Source organism: Episyrphus balteatus, chromosome 3, assembly GCF_945859705.1.
Source record: "Episyrphus balteatus chromosome 3, idEpiBalt1.1, whole genome shotgun sequence".
Taxonomy (NCBI): Eukaryota; Metazoa; Arthropoda; class Insecta; order Diptera; family Syrphidae; genus Episyrphus; species Episyrphus balteatus.
The window spans coordinates 55,505,311-55,527,213 of record NC_079136.1 but is presented as its reverse complement, the minus strand read 5'-3'; the positions used below and the strand labels follow the sequence as shown (position 1 = coordinate 55,527,213).

Genomic DNA, 21,903 nt, shown 5'->3' with positions numbered 1-21,903 from the left:
ATATAAGTCGGGATGTTAAATTTATTGAAAATCCGTCTAAAATCTGTGTTACAGACTCCGATTATGTCCTTATTGAATCATCGAGAGAAGATGAGGTCGATAATCATAATTTCACACAAATTAAATCTTTTAAAGAAGAAGGTGATGACGCCGAATTTGAAGATGCTATCGGACAAGACGATAATGCTCGAGATGTGTGTGAAATTGAAATACCCGTCGAAAAATCTGCTCCACAAGATGCTGTTGTTGTTGGTGTTTCACAAGATGCTGCTGTTGTTGGTGCTTCACAAAATGCTGTTGTTGTTGGTGTTTCACAAGATGTTGTTCCGGGTCACGTTGTTAACGAAGATGCTGGTACTTTTGAACGCGAAGCTGCTGTAGAAGAATATGAATTTTCTGATAATGAAATCCCTGTTGGAGTTGATGATGAATTCGAGGACTGTGAGGATGACGAATTGCAAATGAATTCCAATGCAAGTACTAAAGAGGCGTCTACTGAAATTGAAAACCAGGTTAGTCCTAGCATTTTAAGAAGTGGTAGAGTTAGAAACGTAGAAAATATAACAAGAAAAAAGGTAAATCCCAGGCGAAGGTCAAATTCTTTGAACTTTATGCTTAATGTTGGTAAAAGTTGCGAGAACGTACCGAGTACCGTTAAAGAAGCCCTAAGTGGTAAAGATTCGCAATTGTGGCAGAATGCTATGGAAGCTGAATATCGTTCGTTATCTGAAAATAAAACCTGGGTTCTAGTCGATTTGCCAGCATATCGTAAGGCTATAAAATCCAAATGGGTTTTTGATATTAAAAAAGACAAGAATGGTAAAATTGAGAGGTACAAAGCCAGACTTGTAGCGAAAGGCTGCAGTCAAAAATATGGCCAGGATTTTACTGAAACTTTCTCTCCAGTCACCAGATACTCAACAATAAGGCTAGTAATTGCTTTGGCCGTAGAGTTAAAACTGCTTGTACATCAAATTGACATAACTTCTGCGTACCTCAACAGTGAGCTGGATACAAACATATATATGGAGCAACCTGAACATTTTGTGAGCAAAGCACATCCGAGAAAAGTATGTAAGCTGGTGAAAGCCTTATATGGACTTAAGCAGTCCGGAAGGCAGTGGAATCAAAAACTAAATAGCGTCCTGCTAAAAATTGGTTTCGTGAGATCTTCCTACGATAATTGCGTTTATACATCATCTGGTCAAAAAGGAATTATAAATATTTTGGTCGTTTACGTAGACGATATTATTCTCGCTTTTAAGGAGGAAGAAGACTTAAACAAGGTCAAGTTAAAACTTGCTATGGAGTTTAAACTCGAAGACAAAGGACCCATCAACTATTTTTTGGGTATGGAATTTGAAAGAGAAGGTGATAGAGGTCCGATTAAACTGGGTCAAACAAAGCTTATTGCAGAGGTTTTAGATGATTTTCGAATGCTAGAATGTAAGCCAGTTAGCACACCGTTGGATCCGGGATCGAAGTTGGAGAAATGCACATTATGTCCAAACTGTGCAAAGGTTGATACAAGGACTTTTCAATCACTTATAGGGTCGTTAAATTTCATAAGTCTAACAACACGACCTGATATATCACATTCTGTGATTAAATTATCGCAGTTCAATACGAACCCTCATAAAGAGCATTTGACAGCTGCAAAACATTTGCTCAGGTATTTGAATAAAACAATAAATTTGAAACTTATTTTCAGAAAGTCTGCTGCTGAATTGGTTGGGTACGCTGATGCTGATTGGGGTGGAGATTCAAACGACAGACGATCTTTTACGGGCTTTGTGTTCATGCTCGCTGGATGCGCAGTTTCATGGGAGTCCAGAAAACAACCTACTGTGGCACTCAGCAGTACTGAAGCCGAGTACATGGCACTTTCTTCTGCATCTAAAGAACTTCTGTACTTGCGCAACCTCATAAACGACATTGGATTTGGATATGTTGCTACAAATCCCATTGTGCTATATGGTGACAACCTAAGCGCACAACAACTGGTTCGGAATCCAGTATACCATGCCAGAAGTAAACATATAGATATCAAAGTACATTTTGTAAGAGACATTTTTGAAAAAGGTTTTATTAACTTAAAATACATATCAACAAATAATATGGTTGCCGATATATTAACGAAAAATTTAAGAAAAGTAAAACATTTGTATTTTGTTAACAAGCTAGGATTTAGTATGCAAATTTAATTTGAGAAGGTGTATTGAAAATAAATGAAATTGAAATTACAAATTAAATTAATACTTACACACTACTTAATTACTACTTAAATTTAAGCAACTAAATGGCAACACTTGAACTCTTATACTATATTTTGCTAAACTATGTATATATGAAAACTGAACCTATTCCTGAATTATACTTTGAACTATTAACTCGTGGTGTTTTAATTTCTCTATACTAGAAGATCCTAACAATAACGAACAAGGTGCCTACAAGTTTGAAAGATATAAGAAGATAAACAAATTTAATATAAATACTTGTTGATTGAGCAATCGCAATTGCTAATGAAAATCAGTTCTTTACTCGGTCGTTGATCTGACAAAAAAAAAAAAAACATTTTTATCAGCTAGCCAAAAATGGTGATAATTATTTCGGAAATCGAAAGGCTTTTCACACATTTATTTTTATATTTATCGATGTAATCGATAAGGCACACAAAAATATGAATTAGTGTGGCTAGTCAGTAAACAAAAATTACTCTTCCGGTAAATAGCAATCACATATGAATAGTAGAAAACTTGTATCACAAAGGAAATAAAGTATGAAGAATTCGATTTCAATGAAATTTTAGTTCTTGTGAATGCCTACTGCTACTAGAATTAAGACATTGAAATTCGGATGAAAACAACTTCAAAAATTCCTTACAGATAAATTAACAAAATCCAGTGAAGTTAAAGATAGATACTATTTCGTTCGTTGTGTTTAGCTAAGTGAAATGAAATTTATTCAAATAAAGTGGTTTATGATGCAATAATATTCTTGAACAATTTACTTTTTTAACAACACGCAAAAAAAATATAATAATTATCAAATGCTGTACTTCATAAATAATGATATCGTTTGTCAAAGTATAATTGATGAGTTGAGTTCAAAAACGGGTTGCAATTGTTTAACTTTTTTTAGTTCAGTCAAGGGCATGAAAAGAATCTGAAATTCGTCCAGCAAAATTTTTTCGGTTGTACTTTTTTTTAAATTGGGCAGTACTACCTTCCAGTCAAGTTGTTATTTATTATTAGTTACAATGGTAAACGCACTTTTATGTGTTGAATTAAAATACTTTTAACCGAGCGAAACTATACACAAAGCCAAAACTGCGAATCTACATTTTTGGACTTTTCACTTTAACTTGTTATCGGTTCCTGTATTCACTGCATCGACCCAAATCATCCATCTGTTGCCTAGCAGCCTAAAATATGAGTTTGAATGAGTTTCTAAAACTTTAAAGTCGTGTTTCTCAAAACTAAAATTTGGCAGACTCTTGGGTTTGCCTTTGTAACCACGATATGTCACTTAGCACTGAAATACTGAAATATAACGATGTATTTACTATGAGTAACCCGTCCACAAAATTTTTCTTTAGGGTCCTTCACCTACTACATAATATTTTTAACATCTTTTATCTGCCAATAATAACTCCGTTAAAAAAAGTAGGAGTGAGTGTGTATCAGAAATGGTACATAAGTTTCACCTTAACCTACATACATACTGTTAATAAGGAAAAGTGTAAAGCAATCAGATGAACGAAAAACAAAATGCAACACAAAGAACAAAGCGACTTTAAACCGTGATTTCAAAATGAGTATGATGCTTCTTTTTGTGCAGAATCTTAGTTATTGGATTCACGAAATTAAAAAAACCGATCAATGTTATTTATAACAATCCAATCTCCATAACACAAATCTTCATAATACTCAAATGAATTTACATAAAGTTCCTCTTAAAACTATACATAAGACTTGAAACATCATTGTTTTAAAGTATGCCCATGAAAGATTAAGCCCAAGACATTTGGTACATTTTTAAAATCTTCAAAAATTAAAGCATAATATGTACTCAACACATGTATCTAACGCACGTGTAACCAGTTATCTTTTCCTTTTCCTTCTCTTTATTTTTGTTTTTTGTTAACTATTAACAGTCACATTCAATTAAAGTGAAGGAGTGGTTCAGGCGTGTTATATTCCTTTCAAGTGGCGATTCACTAACTCTTTTTTTTTTTATTTATTTGAAAAAGAATATATTTTGTTTACATTAAGCAATTAAGTAACATTACAAATGTATAAACAACATCAACCACTGACAGAAGTATTTCACTATTCAATATCTACAAATGTATGTATGTGAGTAGCTATACATACCAATGTAGCAAAAAAAAAATCACACTTTTCTAAGCTCGAAAACCGATAAAACTTTTAAGTGTACACATGTTTGGATAGTTTTTTCGTTTTTGTTTTGTTTTTATTATTCCATATTATTTGTTTACTAGTCAAATGAATTGAATTGAATTTTTTTTCAACACACCATCATGTCCAAATTCCATTCCGATATAATACGACCAAATTGATTTTTATTTTTTTCATGAACTTGATCGAAATGACATGTGCGTTGTTGTTGTATAAGGCAGTCAAACAGGGCTGAACTAATTCAGCGGGCATAGTGTGTTGGATAGTAATACGCTAGACTTAAAAAAAAAAAAAAAACATTTGAAGCCTAGAAACTTAATTAAATAATTACAAAGACATTTTCAATCACACGAATTTTACAACAAAAATCAACCAGAGATGTGAGCAGAGACAACCAATTTGGGCAGAGACAACCCATTTGTCAATGGGCATTATTACCTATATAAACAAAATGAAAAACAAATAATAATAACTTTGGATCATTTTTGAAAGCAGCTATTTATGGCTCCAAGATTTTTCAAAATTGGTGCCTCGCCTCTAAAATATCCTGGCAACACTGCTAAATTATGCTTGGAGGTGTGTTTCCGACAAATTAAAACTATCCGATTCATATCAAATCGGACGAATTTCTGCTCCGGAGAATTCCTCGTTAAGACCAAAAAAGACTGTGATAACGCTGAGAGAGAGAGGCTTTTTGCCATAGGTTTAACCAAAAAAATAATCTTATTCTTTTTTCTTCTTACAATCAGACGTTAGTATAAACCAAACCCTGATAGGAAACAGCATTATAAATCACAGAGAAAGCACATTATAAATCACAGAGAAACCACAGTCTGTAATATCAGGAATCCTTATAAACCACAGTTTGTGATAGCAGACGCCATTATTAACCAAAGCCTGAGATGGTAGACTTCACTAATGACAACTACCCGAGATAGACGTTAAGTAACTATCAACCAGTCTGAGATATCACTGCAAACCATAGTCTCAAAAACTCTTGTTGCTCACTCATGCCACAAGTCTACGTCAGACGTAACTATAAACCACTAATTAAGATACCAGACGTCACTTCTTTTCTTTGGACCGAGGTATCCACTTATTTTTCAGTCCATCAATTTGTGGCGATTAGGCTTAACTCTGGATAGACAAGTACTTTTAACTAATCACGGCTGTTCTGATTTCCGTACAAATTCTATTTTCTTACGTTTTCAAATTTTAGCTTTTCCGAATTCCGTATTCGAACTCATTTTGTGAATTCATTGGCGTTTGGAAAAACGAACGGACCTACAATCCGACAAATTTTTGCCGTTTCAATCCGGGTAGCAATTACCTACCGGAAAACAATATTCTCCAACAAAAAAGTCGTATGGAAATCAGAAAAACCGTTTTCAATCCGTACGGATTAAATTTTTATTCGAACGATTATTAGAACAGCCGTGAATAATCATATATAACCCGCTTTGTAGAGGATATTTCGGTTTACTATGTGATTTACGCAATAACACAGTGTGAACTATATTTTGACAGAAAAAACGTCATAAATCAATCATCATGAATAATTAACTTCGAGTCAGTTGGAATTGTATACAGGAGAGCTAATTCGGACAAGTGTTTTATTCATAATTAAAAACAAAAAAACCACTAATATCACTGATTAAATAGAAGAACTTCATATCTCACAAAACAACCATAACTCATTAGAAAGGTATTTTAAAATTTCAAATTTCGAAGATATGTATGACTGTAAGGTGTAATAATTTTCGCTTTTTTGAATAATCAAAACCAAAAAGTTACCTTTCAAACCTTTACACAGAATAGGCGCTGCAATACATCATTCCACTCGCTTCTTACACGCACACAATAAATACCCGACCCAACCAAATAGGAAACACATTCAAAACTAGTTCTAAACTTTTGTACGCTATTTTACAATTCAAAATTATAAAACCAAAAAAAAAAAAAATATTTGTACATAAATTTCTCCAGAAATAGCCTTGAAGTTTGTTGTAGTAGTCCCATAAGCGCCCGCCATGCCAGCCAGTCAGCCAACCAAACCGATTCCATTCTGAGATTTACATGCCGACGCTGATTGCCTCTTGAAATACAACAACTACTTGCGGCTAAACTAAAAATATATTAATAATAATTTTTTTGTATAATATATATCTGTTTATAAAATTATGACACTTGCGCTATTTCAATATGTAGAAATAGGTCAGAAAGATGAAAAAGCTCTATCATTGGTAGCGCGTGGATTGCATTGCGGGTGTAAAATGTCATATCTTTTAAAAACAAAATTACTATCCTTTCTTGTTAAGAGAAGAAAATATATTTGTCCGTATATATTCACCAACAAAGAGACATCTAAATATAAAATTGAAATACATAAATGTTTCATATTACGAAAAAGAATGTATTCTGTGATGATTGTGCATTTTTGTGTCCTATCCCCGTCCTATTGCCAGAGGCAGAAATTGTTGTTTTTTTTTTTATTCAGAAAAAGCGAATGCATGGGCGCACGTACCAGCACGTACCGGAAATGGAAAACTTCAAACTACGTCTCATGAGAAAAAATGCATACGTAGCAGCTTTTTTATAATCCATATAACTTGGACTGCACTAAACTGGACAGTTAATGAAATGCTTCTCCATTTGAAATCGAAGTATACATTGTTTTTGAGATAAGAGGGGTTCAATATGAATACAACCAAGTCTATGGTCGATGTTGACGACTAAGGCGACAACGACGCAACGCAACGACAACTACGACGGACGCTAGTTTTGCACTTTTATTTATCAGTTTGATTTGGCTAACGTTAAAACGAATTATAGTGCAATCACAAAGTGTAATTTTTTGTTGTTTTACACTTGTGTATAAAAGAAATTGTTTTGAATATTAAGAATTTCAAGGTTTTCTTAATACAACAACAAAACTCACTCTCAATCGTCGCATTGTATTGACATGATTATTTACTTTAATGCAATTACTTCCACTTGTTTAGGTCTAATCAGTAGTTTCAGGTGAATTGTTGTTGAATATTATTTAACTTTGTGCTTCAAATAACGTCATAATTATATTCTGTTTAAACAGCGAGAGTGCTATTTGTTGAAGATGTGTTAACATTGATAGAGAACATCTGGAAGTAAAAATTCTTAGTAAGAAATTCGATTTCTACCGTTTACATTTTCAGAACACCTGAAAATCTTCTGATGATAAAATTTGAAAAAAAGTTCCTTTGGTTGTGGATACTTTTCTTCCCCCATTTGTTCCTTTTGCCTGTGATAGTGATGAACACTATCGCTAAATTTTTTAAAAATTTTCGAAACCAACCCAAGTCCTCACTATGTTTCAAATATGTTTATGCAAACCAACTATAACAGTTTATGATTCACTAGCAGCTCTGGGGTCTCACGATCATAATTTTTTGCTATAAGGCCTTTTTCTTTTTTAGTTCAGAACAGAGCCTGAACGGTCAAACGAAAAATTGTATTTCTTTTTTACCTCTGAACATTCAGAGCTTCAAATTTGTGTTTCTTTTTTCGTTCTGAACGTGTTCAGAGCGCGATCGATGGACTCAGAATAAAATAACTGAGCAGACCGAGTTGAATGCTGAACACAAGCTTTTAACAAATAAAATAATGGCGCAAGAGTGCAGTAGTCGGTCCAGTTTTTTAATTTATGTTTTATTTTATTTTTATTTTATTTTAATTTATGTTTTAAATTGTATTTCTTGTTTCTGTGAAAGTAAATGACAAGTAAATAGACAAATGTTCAGGTGTGTTTTAAAAATAATTCTGAGCGTTCAGAGCATTTTTCTGAGTTAAAATAGAAAAACGCCTATGGTAGTATATAACAATTTCTTACGTGTTAAAATCGAATTATAAAATATAAAGCAAAATTCGTGGATCAATGGTTTGTCCGATGGATTGTCACGCCAGATGTTCTTGGTTCAAATCCAGCCTCCAATATCTAAGACATTCTTTTTTCAGGGTACAGCCTTTTGCGGGGAATTGACATCATTGTCATGAACAATTGCAGTTTACCTTGGACTCGTTAGACAGTCATTACTCGCTCACTTTGAAAGTAGAAAGTCACAAGATCTGGCTCCTTCATAAGATCGTCACATAGTGCCAAAAATGATCTTTGTGTACATTATTTTTCTTCCATATAGTTTCAAATTGTTTCAAAGCTTTTACCACACATCATTTTTTTTTTTGGAATATTCCTGTAAGTTTTTGATTTCGACTGACTGACTGTTGGCTGACTGAACTACGAAGTATCACAGAAACACAACTTTATACTATTCTAAAATCAATGCCTAACTGATATACATTCCAATCGAGGCAACGAAAGTCAAAACCAATCGAAAACTAGATACTTTTCGAAGTTAGCTTTGCAAAAAATCGATCGGAATCGTTTCGGAACGTTATATCATCCGACAATTTACCTAAAACGCCAATAAAAAGCTTTCAGAGTTCTAAAAAAAATTGGATAAAAAAATTTCTTCCGAACAGGTATCTCGAAAGGGTTAGGCCCATTTCACACATAGCCGGCGACCGTCTAAACGGGCCGGGTAGACGGTTTTTCTTCAAACATCTCAGTCAGGCATTCAGAATAAAGAAGTCAAATATTTGAATGAACTAAATTTATATCCTATCTCATACTATAGGCAGAACTTAGAACATATTGTAGACACTTTTTTTTTCTTCCGAAATTTGATAATGTATCATTGATTTTTTATCAAAACTGTTGACTAGTGAAAATATAGACCCCACAAAAAAAAATTGAGGAAAACTTTCCAAAATTCTGAATGTCAAAATCGAAAAGAATTCTCCGAAACCACAAAAATACAAGTCGGTCATAACTCATTTGTGTAGATGCACAAAATAGCTTATAACTTGTGACCAACCAGGTTCTGTATATTACAGTCGGTCACGCTTGTTATACAAAAATCAGCCAGTTGATACAGATGTCTTAGAATCCAAACTACTCTAAATTCAGTAAACCACTTGCATCAGTTTAATGGTTTAAAAAACAGCTTAAATGTCCACACTTATCAACCTATTAAAAAAACTAAAAACCAATTTCAAAATTTATAATGAATCAGACTCAACAACACTCATTATTTATATTAATTTCTTCTGCCCCGGAAGGAATTCCTATTTGCCTATTTGTATAGTGTGTTTATTATATTTTCAACACGAGTGTAGGTATGTTATGTAGTCACGATCAGGTTTTTTTTATACATGCGAATAACAATTCACTAACTCTATACGTTAGAATAATTATCCTTGCCTGGCAGCAATTTTCTATATAATCATATCGAATTAACATTTCTATACCAAAGAAACCAATCACACAAGTGAAAGTTTCAAACTCTAAATAAAATGCCAGGGTTTTCCTTTGAAATTCCAATTTTACTATAAATGGTATCGTACAACAACAACAAAACCAACAATAAAAATGTATAATAAAATAAATAAACACGTACATTTGAATAAGCTCTGATGCCATATCAACAACAATAATAATATTATTAATCATTGACGCAAAAGCAAACACAAAAAAACTATAGAAGGAACAAAGAAATGTCATAGTCGTTCAGCTTGCTTGTTGGCATTTAATTACAAATACAAATTCTGTATAGATGGGTACTTAATAAAAGTGGTAAGTAAATGGTGGATATGATATCAGTTTTTTTCAGTTCAGTAAAACACTTTTTTTTTCTTCATCTTCATCTTCTTCTTGAACACAAAACTGGATAGGCTTCCAGTTCAAGTCAAGTCAAGAAGAGAGACAAGTCTTTCCATGTCCCGTCAGCTGTTTTAATTGCCAAGTTACAAAACAAGTTTATCTACTTTAAAGACCCAAAACACCTGATCATAACAAAAAATAAAAAAAAAACCACAACTACAGCTGTAGCAAGACCCTGAATTATTGACAGTAAAAGACGTTGACGAGACGTAGAGGTAGTGAGTTAAAGTAGAGAAGTAGGAAGAAAAAAAAAGTAAACAAAAGCACTGAGAAGTTGCTGCAAAGTGCAGTGAGTCACATTTTACAGCTAAGTTAATTTGTTTAATGGCAAGTTATACTGTTATAATTAAGATCTATTGTATGTTACTACTTTGTCGGTCATAGCTCATAGGTAAACTGAAGATAAAAATTTATAAAAAAAAAAACATAAATATTGTTCTGTTGAGTTTTGAGTGAGTTATGTAATCGTATGTATTTGTAAAGTAAAGACAAACGTTGCAAAAAAGAAGAAGCAAATTATTAGGAAATGAAGGCTTTTGCCTTCAATTTTTGGGATTTTAAATCTTGTAAATTAGATTCCTTCCAAGAACTAGAACTTAAAACAATTAACTTTGTTTGGAAAAAGATGACATTTAGAAGATTAAATTTGGGCTTCTTCTTTTGGCATTACTATTTTCGGAACTCTCTCGATTTACAGATCCCTCTTTAATACTTGAACATGAACGTTAAGAAGCTTTTAATAAAATTAATCTTGCAGTTTTTTGCATGTGTCTTCCGCCAGAGCTTCATACCTTTTCATACAAAAGTTTTAAGTATCTTATCGTTGGTAAAATTACTTTTATTCAATGTCCCGAACCGTAAGTACAGCTCACAATGCACTTCCACCCGTTCCTTGGACAAAAATTTTAATTTATTTTAACAGCGCTTGCCGCTGAAAATACTCAACCGCTGCGCTGGCGGCATCCAAAGTAAATTGTGGCCATTCCAAGTTGACATAGAAGCTTCAGTTCGCGGTTGGCAATCAGCCTATAGTGCGACACGTGCTTAAACCACGGCGCACACCTAGCTGCTTGCCAGCTGAGTGTTTTTATCGGCTGATGGCAACTGTTCAATTTTTGACCACGATGGCATACTTAAAGTTTTGCCAGCCGGGCAGCGGCTATGTGTCAAGTGTGATCCATTGTATGTGTACATTTCGAGGAAGATATGGAAATCACATGGCAAAAATATATCTAGGGAAGATCAAGGTCTGGCTGTTATAGGCGAGATTATAGCTACAAGAACAGCAGCGAGACTATCGAGTCTCGTTTACTTTCTCAACATCCTCTCATATCTAAACATCCTCTTATTTTTTCCAGCTAACCCAGTTCATACGATAAGCTTTCGGGACTCCGTTTCTAGACAACCTTATGATCCTAAGACGATATTTCACTTTGAGATCCACCTGTCACCAAATAAATTGAGTTCCTTGTCAAAAATGAAGCCAAGACCATGAATTCTACCAAAAATGAAAAAGATTTCCATCTAAAATATTATTTTTTATGTACATAATACTGCGTTTTGTGAGGAATTTCTATGTAAAGTCTTGAAGAGTCAAGATAAAATTAAAGTGTCAAGATGCAAATTTGTAATAGTTCCCTTTTTCTGTGAAGCGTTGAAAGTGTTGTCAGTTACAACATCTTGACTACTATACCACTAATTTATTATCCTTCGTGTATTTCATTGAAATCGACAACATTTTGTTAACCAGTTTTAGATCTATACCTAAAATAGTTTGATACAAGGACGAAAAAACTAAAACAAAAAAAATCATTTTTAGTCGAACAAAGAAAGCAAATGGCAAAAGCTATGTATGCTTATGACGAATAAACCCAAAACTATCAAAAAAAAAAAGGAAAAAGTACCTTTTTTTAAAGAAACGATGTGGGATGTATTAACATTGACAGTGCTCTGCATAAACAGAATACGAAATAGAATTCATGCATGAATATTATACCTTTCATATTTTATACCTGTTCCGAATATGTCACTTCTACGCTGCTAACAATAAAATTGGTTGATTTTTTTTAATCTAGCTAAATTATTCACAATACAGTCTTTTTTCTATATCAAAAAAAAGTTGAAGTCGCGTCTCAGGTATACAAATTATATCTACCTTTTCCTTGCATGACCATGAGATAAGATTAAATTGTTCCTTTTCTCACTTTGTGAGTTTTATGGTTCCACCTAAAATAAAAAACAAAACAAAACAAAAACTACATACATAGGTAGGTACAAGATAAGATTTTTTTTGAAAGGATCTTTCACTAAACTGCGAAAAGGTTCAAATTTTTACCTCAATTTTGTATGTATTTGTCTTCAAAATTTGATGCATGAATTATATTTGAAATAAAAGGATTTCAAAAAAATAAGTAATAAAATAATTACTTCAATTTTAAAAGCTAAAACTATGTGTAAAGGCTGCTTCTTTATGAAGTGGTGTCAATTCTTACTCTAGCTACACGCTATCATGCTTCACTTTTCATAACAGTTTCACATTTTTTAACATAGTTGTTTTTTAAAAAAATAAAATCCATCTTTTTGAGGTAATTTTAAATGATATGTCGATACCATCCAAAAATTATCTTGCCCAAGGAGAATGGGTATTTTGGACGTTCGGCGGCCATTAATGAAATTGGTATCAAATGAAAGAACCATAACTTATGAATAACTTTTACTATGGACGTTCTGCAGCAAAGCATTAAGAATGTTAGATATTGCAATATTCGTTGTGTTAATACATTGTGCAATGTAAAAAGGATAAAGTGAATAATATATTGATTTTGAATATAAAATGCTGATGCTCTGTCATTTTCCCTTAATCCGAATATCCGAACAATAACACTCTTAATATAAGCTTTTTAAACCAACACTAACGACTCTTTTTTTGAGAGTTTTCATGTGATTCAAACTACCAAAAGATTGAACAAAAAACTCTAAAAAAAAAATCAAAAGTGTGGTTTCTAAAATGTTATATTTTGGTCTCTTTTGGTCGGATATTCAAGGTCAGGGTCTCCAGGCTTAGGAAAAATGACAGAGCATCTGCATTTTGCATTTAAAATACGCTTTTAAGTTGTAATAATGAGAAAATCCACAAAAAGTGTTAAATGCAAAAATGTATTTTATCCATTTGCTAGGGAAGTCACAGGGATAAAACTTTTGCACAATAAGTTTATAACTTAACTACATCAATAAATGACAAAATCATTTTTGGCCGCGCAACGTCCGCGTTCCATATAAATTTGCCCATTCTCTTTTAAAAGTTTAATTAACTTTAACAAAGAAAGCACTGTACCAGACTTAAGCATTGGTGGAGAATAACTTCAACTAATTTGATTGAGGCCGAAAATATTGATTTTCAATAATGAAACCTGTGGTCAAATCACGGCACACGACTACGATTATACCTTAACGTTTTGACTATTGTCGTCTTTATTAAATCAGTAGAAAAATATAGGTACAGATAGCGGCCACACGTTAACGAACGTATGTCTTGATTCGACCCCTGAAATGAACCTCAAAATGGTGCAAATTTTTTGCCAGCTTTTTAAGTTGGCTCAAAATTATTTGGAGCGAAATATAACCAAATTTCAAAAAACCACTTCTTCGCGAAAAAGAATCAAAACTCTTTCTCTAAATTCTGCATTCTGAATTGAATCGAGAAACAAATTAGCCATTGACTGACCAATAATTTACAATTCTTACAACCACCGTTATTAAGGGGGAATCGCACTCAACAAATTAAATGGAATAAAATTAATGAGTTTCGATGGAATATTGAAACAGCTCTATCTTTTTCCAAATTTGTGTTCACTTAACAAAATAATTGTAAACTTTTAAATACAAAACGAAAATAGAATTCCAATAACTTTTTAATTCTGTATGTACATCCCCTGTGTAAAGTTTCTGAAACATAGTGTTCCTATCAATCGATATTGATATTTTACTTTATTTTTTAAATTCATACCATATTGACTTCAATTCTGCACACCATGAAGGCCAAGGTAGGTAGTGTACCTACTAGTTGTTATACAATTTAACTTCCGGCTATCGAATAAGATAGACATCTAGATTATTTATATCAAAAAAAAAAATATCATCCCCTAACAACTTACTACAAAACGTTCATAAATAGAAATTGAAACAATCAAAAGTTAAAGATCAAATCAATTAAGGAAAAAGGAGACAAACAACAACAAAAAAAACAATAAACGCAATTGCCGGCTGCACTTTTTTTGCATTTTCTATTACATACTGTCAAGAGAGCGCTAGCTAGCTATCAGTTAATTTGTACTTGAATAACGTTATCGTTGTACATTCATTGTCCCCCTTTATATTGGCGAATATTGAAGAAACCCCAGATTATATACCACCATTCCATCTCTCACCATATGGAAGGCAATCGCAAAAGCGACAACTAAGGCAGAGCGGGAGAGTGTTGTAGGGTATAGATTTGTATTGCAAAAATTGAAGACGAAAAAAATAAATAAAGTACAAATATATGTATGTACTACCTACAATCTAAATGCACATATTATATACATTGCAAAAAGCCATGAACCACACCAAGGACAACAATAAACAAAGAATCAACGAAAAGTGGTAAAATCTGGTAGACAGACATTGAGAAAGGAGTAATTTTTTTTTTTTTTTGGTATCCAGACTGGAAGAGAATGTGTGCATTTATGGAAACAAAGGGGGGTGGTTTCTGTGTGCAGTCCCGGAGTAATAGTCTTTGTTGATGGAAGTAATATCAATGAAACAAAGTAAAACAACATTAAGATTAATTCAAGGGAATTGTTAATGTTATTTTTTTAAACAAATGTTATCAATGTCAAAATTTAATTTAAATTAATGTAAAAATGGTTAGATATTGGACTTCCAATCTTTATTTTTTGTTATTATGCTACAAAACTAGTAATAGAATAGTATTTTTTTTTTCTTAAATATGTCCAAATCATGTCAAATCCTCAAAAAAGTTAATAAGGGTATTCATGTAACGAGATAATTTTCTACTTTGCAGAAAAATAGAAAATTCCGCAAAAGGTTTAAATGAACACCCCAGAAAATAATTGCGTAAACAAGGGAAACAAACAGCTGTTTGTTAAACGTCAAATTGAACTTACAAAATTTGTTCAATTAAAAAAATTAAGTCAAGCTAATTTTGCAAGTACTATGCAACAATAAAAAAAATGTAAATTGCTCAGATAAAATAACATTCTCTTTTCAATATTAACATATTTTATTTGTGGTTATCTGAATATAAGACATAAATTGCGTTCAAAAAGATATTCCAGATACGGGTATCCCAGATAGCCTATCCGATAGGTGATTGAACACACCCAAAGTTAAAGTTTATCAGATTTTATTTTCTACGGTTTCTGCTTCAAATTTGTGAGATAAAATTCTATGATTTGCAGAATATTTTTCCCATACAAATTTTGACAGCTCATTTCTACCGATAGAAAATTCTACGGTTTCTATGGATTTTCCGCGTTTACTTGAATACTATATATTAGTCTTATTTGTATTTAAAATTTCAATATCAATAGGTAACATAAAGCTTTTTTATAGTCAGTTGCGCACATGCAAAAGCATTATTTCGGTATAAAATATTACTTTCTTTAGCATGATTTAAAACTTTAGCTCAACTCTGAAGGGATTACTGTTGTAGGCTTTATTAAAATCGAAAATGTAATTGACAGTCACTTGACACAAAAACCCACCAACTCGTAACAATTTCGTTTTCCAGACTATTTCAAAACAATAATAGCTGTGTTTTATTTTTCTTGTGATCCAGATCAGATCATTGTTTTACAATAACAACTCAAAATCCTGCTTTTGTTGTAAAGCAAATAAAAATACAATGATCTGATCTGGATCAGGATAAAAATAAAATAAGGCTTATACAAAACTTTCTTTATTTGAGATTGAAGCTGCAATCTACACCGAGGGCTAAAAATGTGGACATTGCACTCTTTGACGATGTGTAATAAAAACGCCGAATTCATAGTTCCAGTAATAGCCGACAGAAGACTCTAAAGCCCACTTTCGAGTTTTAATTGAGTAAAATGCTTTGGGCTACCATGTAGAAAAGGCAAGAGGATCTCTCTCTTAGCAAATGAAATTTAAACAACGGATAAAAACTTAAAGCGAGGTTAAATGCAGTATTCATTGTAACTCTACTACTCTCACTACTTGGTTCAACACATCAAAATCGTACATAACCAAGCTAGCAATAAAAACAAAAAAAAATTATGCTTTTCTGCAACGGAAGGCAATATGACAGAAGGAAATAAATATCCCAACAACAAGAGGCTCTACGAAAAATCAAAACTCGTTCATATCAACAATTTTTACTTCTTATGCAAAACCATGTCTTGAAAATTTCGGAAACTAGATGAATTGAATAAAAAGACAAATACTTACTAGCGAAAAATATACAGAACCTCATTTCCTTGTAACTATGGAATAACGAATTATGATTTAAAAGAAAATTTTTATTTTAATAAATAAAACCACTAGAAATCAATTCAAAGAAAAATTAACGTGATTCTTCGAATCAAAAGCTTTTTCTTTTGCCTTTTTGTTTCTAAATAAATAAGTGACAGTAGTAGTCTCCATTATCACAAGATAGATATGATTGTCACATTTATATTTGAAGTTCATATTATGTTCCAGTTTTTGTTTTCTGTTAAAAGCAGAATGATAAAGAGATAAGTTTAAAAATGTGTCATGTTGTTTAAACATTTCTTATTATGAAATTGAGCACGAGTTGTTTACAGAAAAAAATGGCATTTGAAAAAAATCTAAACTATTTAATAAAAAGAAAAACGTCCTATTAACACCGAATGCATGATTTGGAGTGGTTTGAGAAGTCTTAATGTCATAAATCCGAATCCAAAAAAACGTAAATGATAAATCTCATATATGTCGCGTTTTATTGGTAACTCAGTATTTAGCTCAGTAAAATTTTATACGGAAAACAACAACAAAAGATTGCTAAGGATAAACAAAAGTTTTTTATTTGTTGGTTTATAGAGATTTTTTTTCTAAACGTATACATTTTTGATCCTTCAACAATAAGGATCATTAATAAATGAATAAAACTAATCAATTGTTGTTGTTTACAGCATAAAATGTTTGTTGAGTACCAATAAAACACGGCTATAATAAATTGGTTGCACTTTCAACTATTTTATCTTGTTATTTTCACTTTTGTTCATTTACGTTCTTAAAAGCCCAAGCACACTACAGACTTTCCATATTTAGACGGGTTAGTTCTTGCTTAGATATATATTTTTTTTTTTTTAATAATTTTTAATTGAAACAAAAATTTGGTATTTGGACCGCAGAAGAGTGAAATTAATTCGATCATGTTGTTTGTACCATTTTCATCTGTGTTCTTAAAACTTTTACAAATTCGTGCTGATTTCACTAGTACGAATTTTAAACTTCTTATTGTGACACTGAGCGTTTATCTGAGCTGTAATCAGACAGATCGTCCGGATGAACCGAAAAGCACAGATTTCAATCATGAATCACAGTTTACTTTGTGTGTGTTTGAGTCGAGTCTTAGTAAAGCATTATATGGTTTACTTCGAATAGGCTATAACTCCCTATTAGAAAAACCTCAGAAATCAAACAATAAAAACCACGAGATTTGTCGCCGCTGACGAGCATTTTCCTAGAGCAAGAATTTAGAACTAGTGCTTCAGACAATTATAGGCAATTAGGTGAATCTTCGTCTACTTGACTGTTGGCTTCCAACTTTGGCAATTTGTAGTAAAGGCTATAAAATTAGCCAGAGTTAGTTTAACACTAAGTTTTTGCTTCTTCGCATAAAAGAATCTCTTTAAATGTAATTAATGTGTCAGAAAAGGGCAGTGGGTAAAAAGGGGACGACCATGTCATTTTCATTCAAGTTCTTACAACTGCCAACACCTTCAGCCGGATGAGGATTCCAAACTTCATGCAATAATCTCCAAATGAATGGTAATTTGATTCTTCTTCTAACAATGTCTCCACTCATTCATAGCCCTCAAAGCCGCTATGATCAGGAACCCAAATAATAGTGGCCCCGAAGTCAAGGTGCAACCTTGTGAGTTCCTCTGCACACTACTGAAAAACTTCCTTAATCCCGCCCAGTTCAGTTACTGTAACCTCAGCTAAACTTTTCTCACTGTTTTCTTTATTTTTTTTTTTTAATACTGTAAGTTTTCTACAGTGCTTTTTCATAAAACAATAGTTACAAAATTGCAACAAAGAATATGAGTCAAATCTCTAATAGAAATTCTAAAAATGAAGAAAACATAAAAGATAAAACCTAATCATAACTTCCAAACCACACAAACTACAAAAACTTTTGACTAACTGTCGAACAGTTTATATTTTTTTTATTAATAAAAAAAAAAAAAGTTCCACAGCAGTAAACAAGATACAAAGAAAGCTAGTAAATACCTTGTGTTTTGCACTCTGGGCAGAAGAAATAGAATATCACACACATTATTTACCACCCCAAAATAAAAACTCGCCTTCTAGTTAATATACAAAAAAATACAACAACAAAAACAAAAATATAGGAAGACAACACAAAAAAAAAAACAACATTTTTTCAGAACAAAAACAAACTTCTTTGTTTGCAAATTTTTTTTTTTTACTTCAACAGAAGTCATAGTAGAGTCATAGAAGAGAGGCAAGGAAAAAAAAATAGAATAACAACTTTGGTTGAGTGTTTGGGTGTTTGTCATCCATATGACACTCTTTTGCTAAGTCTTGACTTGACTGGCTTAAAAGCTTGTTGCTCTTTTGTGTGTTAGGAGAAAGATGGACACCCTCACTCTCAACCCAACAAACTCCCTCTCCCTGGTCAGAAATGGAAACTTTTTATTTTAGCAACATGAAAAAAACAACAACAATTTAGAACTTACCTTGCAATTGAGGGCAACATCCCTGACGGTCGCCTTGCCATTGTACAGCTCAACATTCAGCTGTTCCAGGTTGAGTTTCTCCTCGAGAAACTGACCAAGATACCTTTGCAGGAGGTATCTGCATGTTTTGTTCTTTAACCCATCCCATACATTGAACCACGGCAACATTGCTGCTGCGTGTTTGTGTTTTTTTGTATAGTCGTTGTTGTTGTTGTTATTGGTTTGACGTTACAATTACAACAGTTACAAAAATGAGAGACTATCTTCTATCTCTTTCAGTCACCCACGCACTGAGTAGTCTTTATCAATCTGTCTCTTTTTCTTCTTTCCATGCACTTTTCTATTATTATTTTTATTTTTCCTGTTTTTTTTTTTTTCTCTTCTCAATTTTCAATTTAAATTTGATATTTTCTTAAAACATGTCTCAGAACAGGACATTAATGCAATGGACATTGTTTAGATCGAATTTTTGCATTTAACAAAAGTTTATCATCATTATTTTGATAGTTTGCAAATTTTTCAATGAAAATTGTATAAAAATTTGTTTGGTTAGAATCAAAATACGCAGTAAAATAATAATAAAAAAAAAAAAAAACAAAATTCTATTAAATATGTTGGGTTGACACGACTTTGTGTCTCTCTCTCTTCTACCCCCCTTTGCCTTGTTTTCATCTATCTTTTTCTACTGTTGCAGTGTTTTTATTTTTATTAATTTTTTTTTTCTTCTCTCGATTTTGTGTAGGGGGAATTTTTTTTTTTCTTGTTTTTATTAAACACAAAGAAAAGAATTTTTTTTTTTTAATTTGGCTCAGTTCACTTCACATGGGATTTTTTTCTGTTACGCATTTACGTGTTTTTCTTTTTCTCTCACCATTTATTTATGATTTGGTGACAAATTAAACTCATTTAGTACAAAGTCATTATAAAAAGGATTTCTACTAGAACTTAGCATTTATCCTTTGATTGGATATTTATATTTGTTTTGTATTTTTTTTTTTTTTTTAACTTTCTAGCAGCAAATTTTATATTATGATCAGACTCGGACTCGAACTTGATGTGTGATTATGGAAATTTTCTTTGTCACTGAAAATGAAAATATTTTTGAAAAATTGACTGGCAGTGGCACGAGAAGAAGAATGGTATGGAATTGAAACGAAAATGAATGGCAGAAAATAGAGAGAACAAGGAAGATAGAGAAGAAGGAAGTGATGAAAAGAAATTAGGCTGTTTAATTTACAGTAGAGTCCATATAATTTTATTTAGCTGAAAGTATTTCTTTGTACGGCCTAGTACGCAGATCGAGCTAAATTTTAACTTTCATACAAATTATGGAAAACATTTAGCCAAGCTAAAAACTACCGATAGCTTGTATGGGAATTTTATCTTGGCTAAAATTAAGCTTTATCTGCGTACCAGGTTTACTCAATGAAATTTTATACTTTTGAAATATATGCTGTGTACAAGGAAGGTATAGACTGGTATTAAAAGCTGAAACACAATCACGCTTTAGGGCGTCGCTTCGTTGCGTTACGTTGAAAAATCCTCAAAGCGCGCTTCTGTCACTTTGACTTTGAACAGCTGATTGCAACATAAAATCTGCTGTCCAATAAAAAAAACACAGTCACTCACAAAATTATTGGGCCAAGTCTTTATCTTGATTTAATTGTGGAAAAATGAAAAAGGATATTAATGTGTTTAAAAAATGCATAGAAATTTGTGTATTCTTTAATCCAATAGTTATAAAAACAAAACCATTCAATAAAACTCAGTCTAAAAAATCATTAAATTTTTTTTGTTTTTAATACGTAAATTGTTTTGATTTAAAATATCTCGATGTCGTTTTTTTGTGCAAAATCTATATAGAGAAATTAAAAAACACACATAGTTTTGCAATAATTTATTTTTTTTTTTTTCATTTGGCGCAATAATAATGTGGGTGACTGTAACTATGTCTGTTAAATGTCAGAAAGCGAGCAAAAGTTCAGTCTGGTTGAACTTTTGCTCGCTTTCTTACGTTTCGTTCTTTACGTTTGCCAAAAAAAGCGTACGTAAGAAAAGCGTCATTGTGTGAGGATACACAGATTTCCTATAGTTGAACTTTTCGCAGTTGTCAAAATCGACGGCAAAGCGTGATTGTGTTTCAGCTTTAACTGTTCTGACTAGAGTGATAAGCTTTGAAATGAAATACTTTCCCATACAAATTTGAAATGAGATATTTTCTGCGTTCCTTTGGGGGTGGTAAACTACTCATGAGTAGGAGCGACCGGGGACAAAAGTAACATTTTTTACTTTTGGGGTTCCTGCTCCTGGTGATTGTTGGAATATCAAATATCAAAATATCACTTCTAAAAGATTGCTTTTTTTATCTAGAAAATGGTGCAGTTAAGTTTTGATCACAGCATAGCTGTGATAGTTTTTCTAAGATTCTGGTCCTCGTTACTTTCGTCCTATATATCCCGGACGAAAGTAACACGCTCTAGTAACACAATAATTAAAAAGCATAGTCAATCAAAATAAAGAAATTATACCTTACTATATTTTTTTTAGATGCATTAGATACACACTTGTTTTAACTTAGGATCATAACGAATAGTTGAAATTCATAATTTTTTTTAAACTTCAAAGACAAGATAAGAAAAATCGAGTAAACAAAAAAAAATTCTTTAAAAAAGGATGATGCTTCGTTTAGCAAGTAACATAAAAACATAAATTAAGTACCTATTTGTTTATTTTATAGGTAACCTATAAATGAGATCAC

At 32.2% G+C, this 21,903-nt stretch overlaps 1 protein-coding gene across 1 annotated transcript in view; it reads right to left on the bottom strand.

The window, feature by feature from the left end:
* Positions 1–20,232, bottom strand: part of LOC129912969 (autophagy-related protein 2 homolog A) — a 44,300-nt gene extending 24,068 nt beyond the window's left edge. Inside the window, exon 1 of the mRNA XM_055991256.1 lies at positions 19,146–20,232. Within this exon, the coding sequence (XP_055847231.1) occupies positions 19,146–19,313 (168 nt within the window). The 5' untranslated portion in view covers positions 19,314–20,232. The remainder of the gene's footprint in view (positions 1–19,145) is intronic.
* Positions 20,233–21,903: the final 1,671 nt, after the last annotated feature.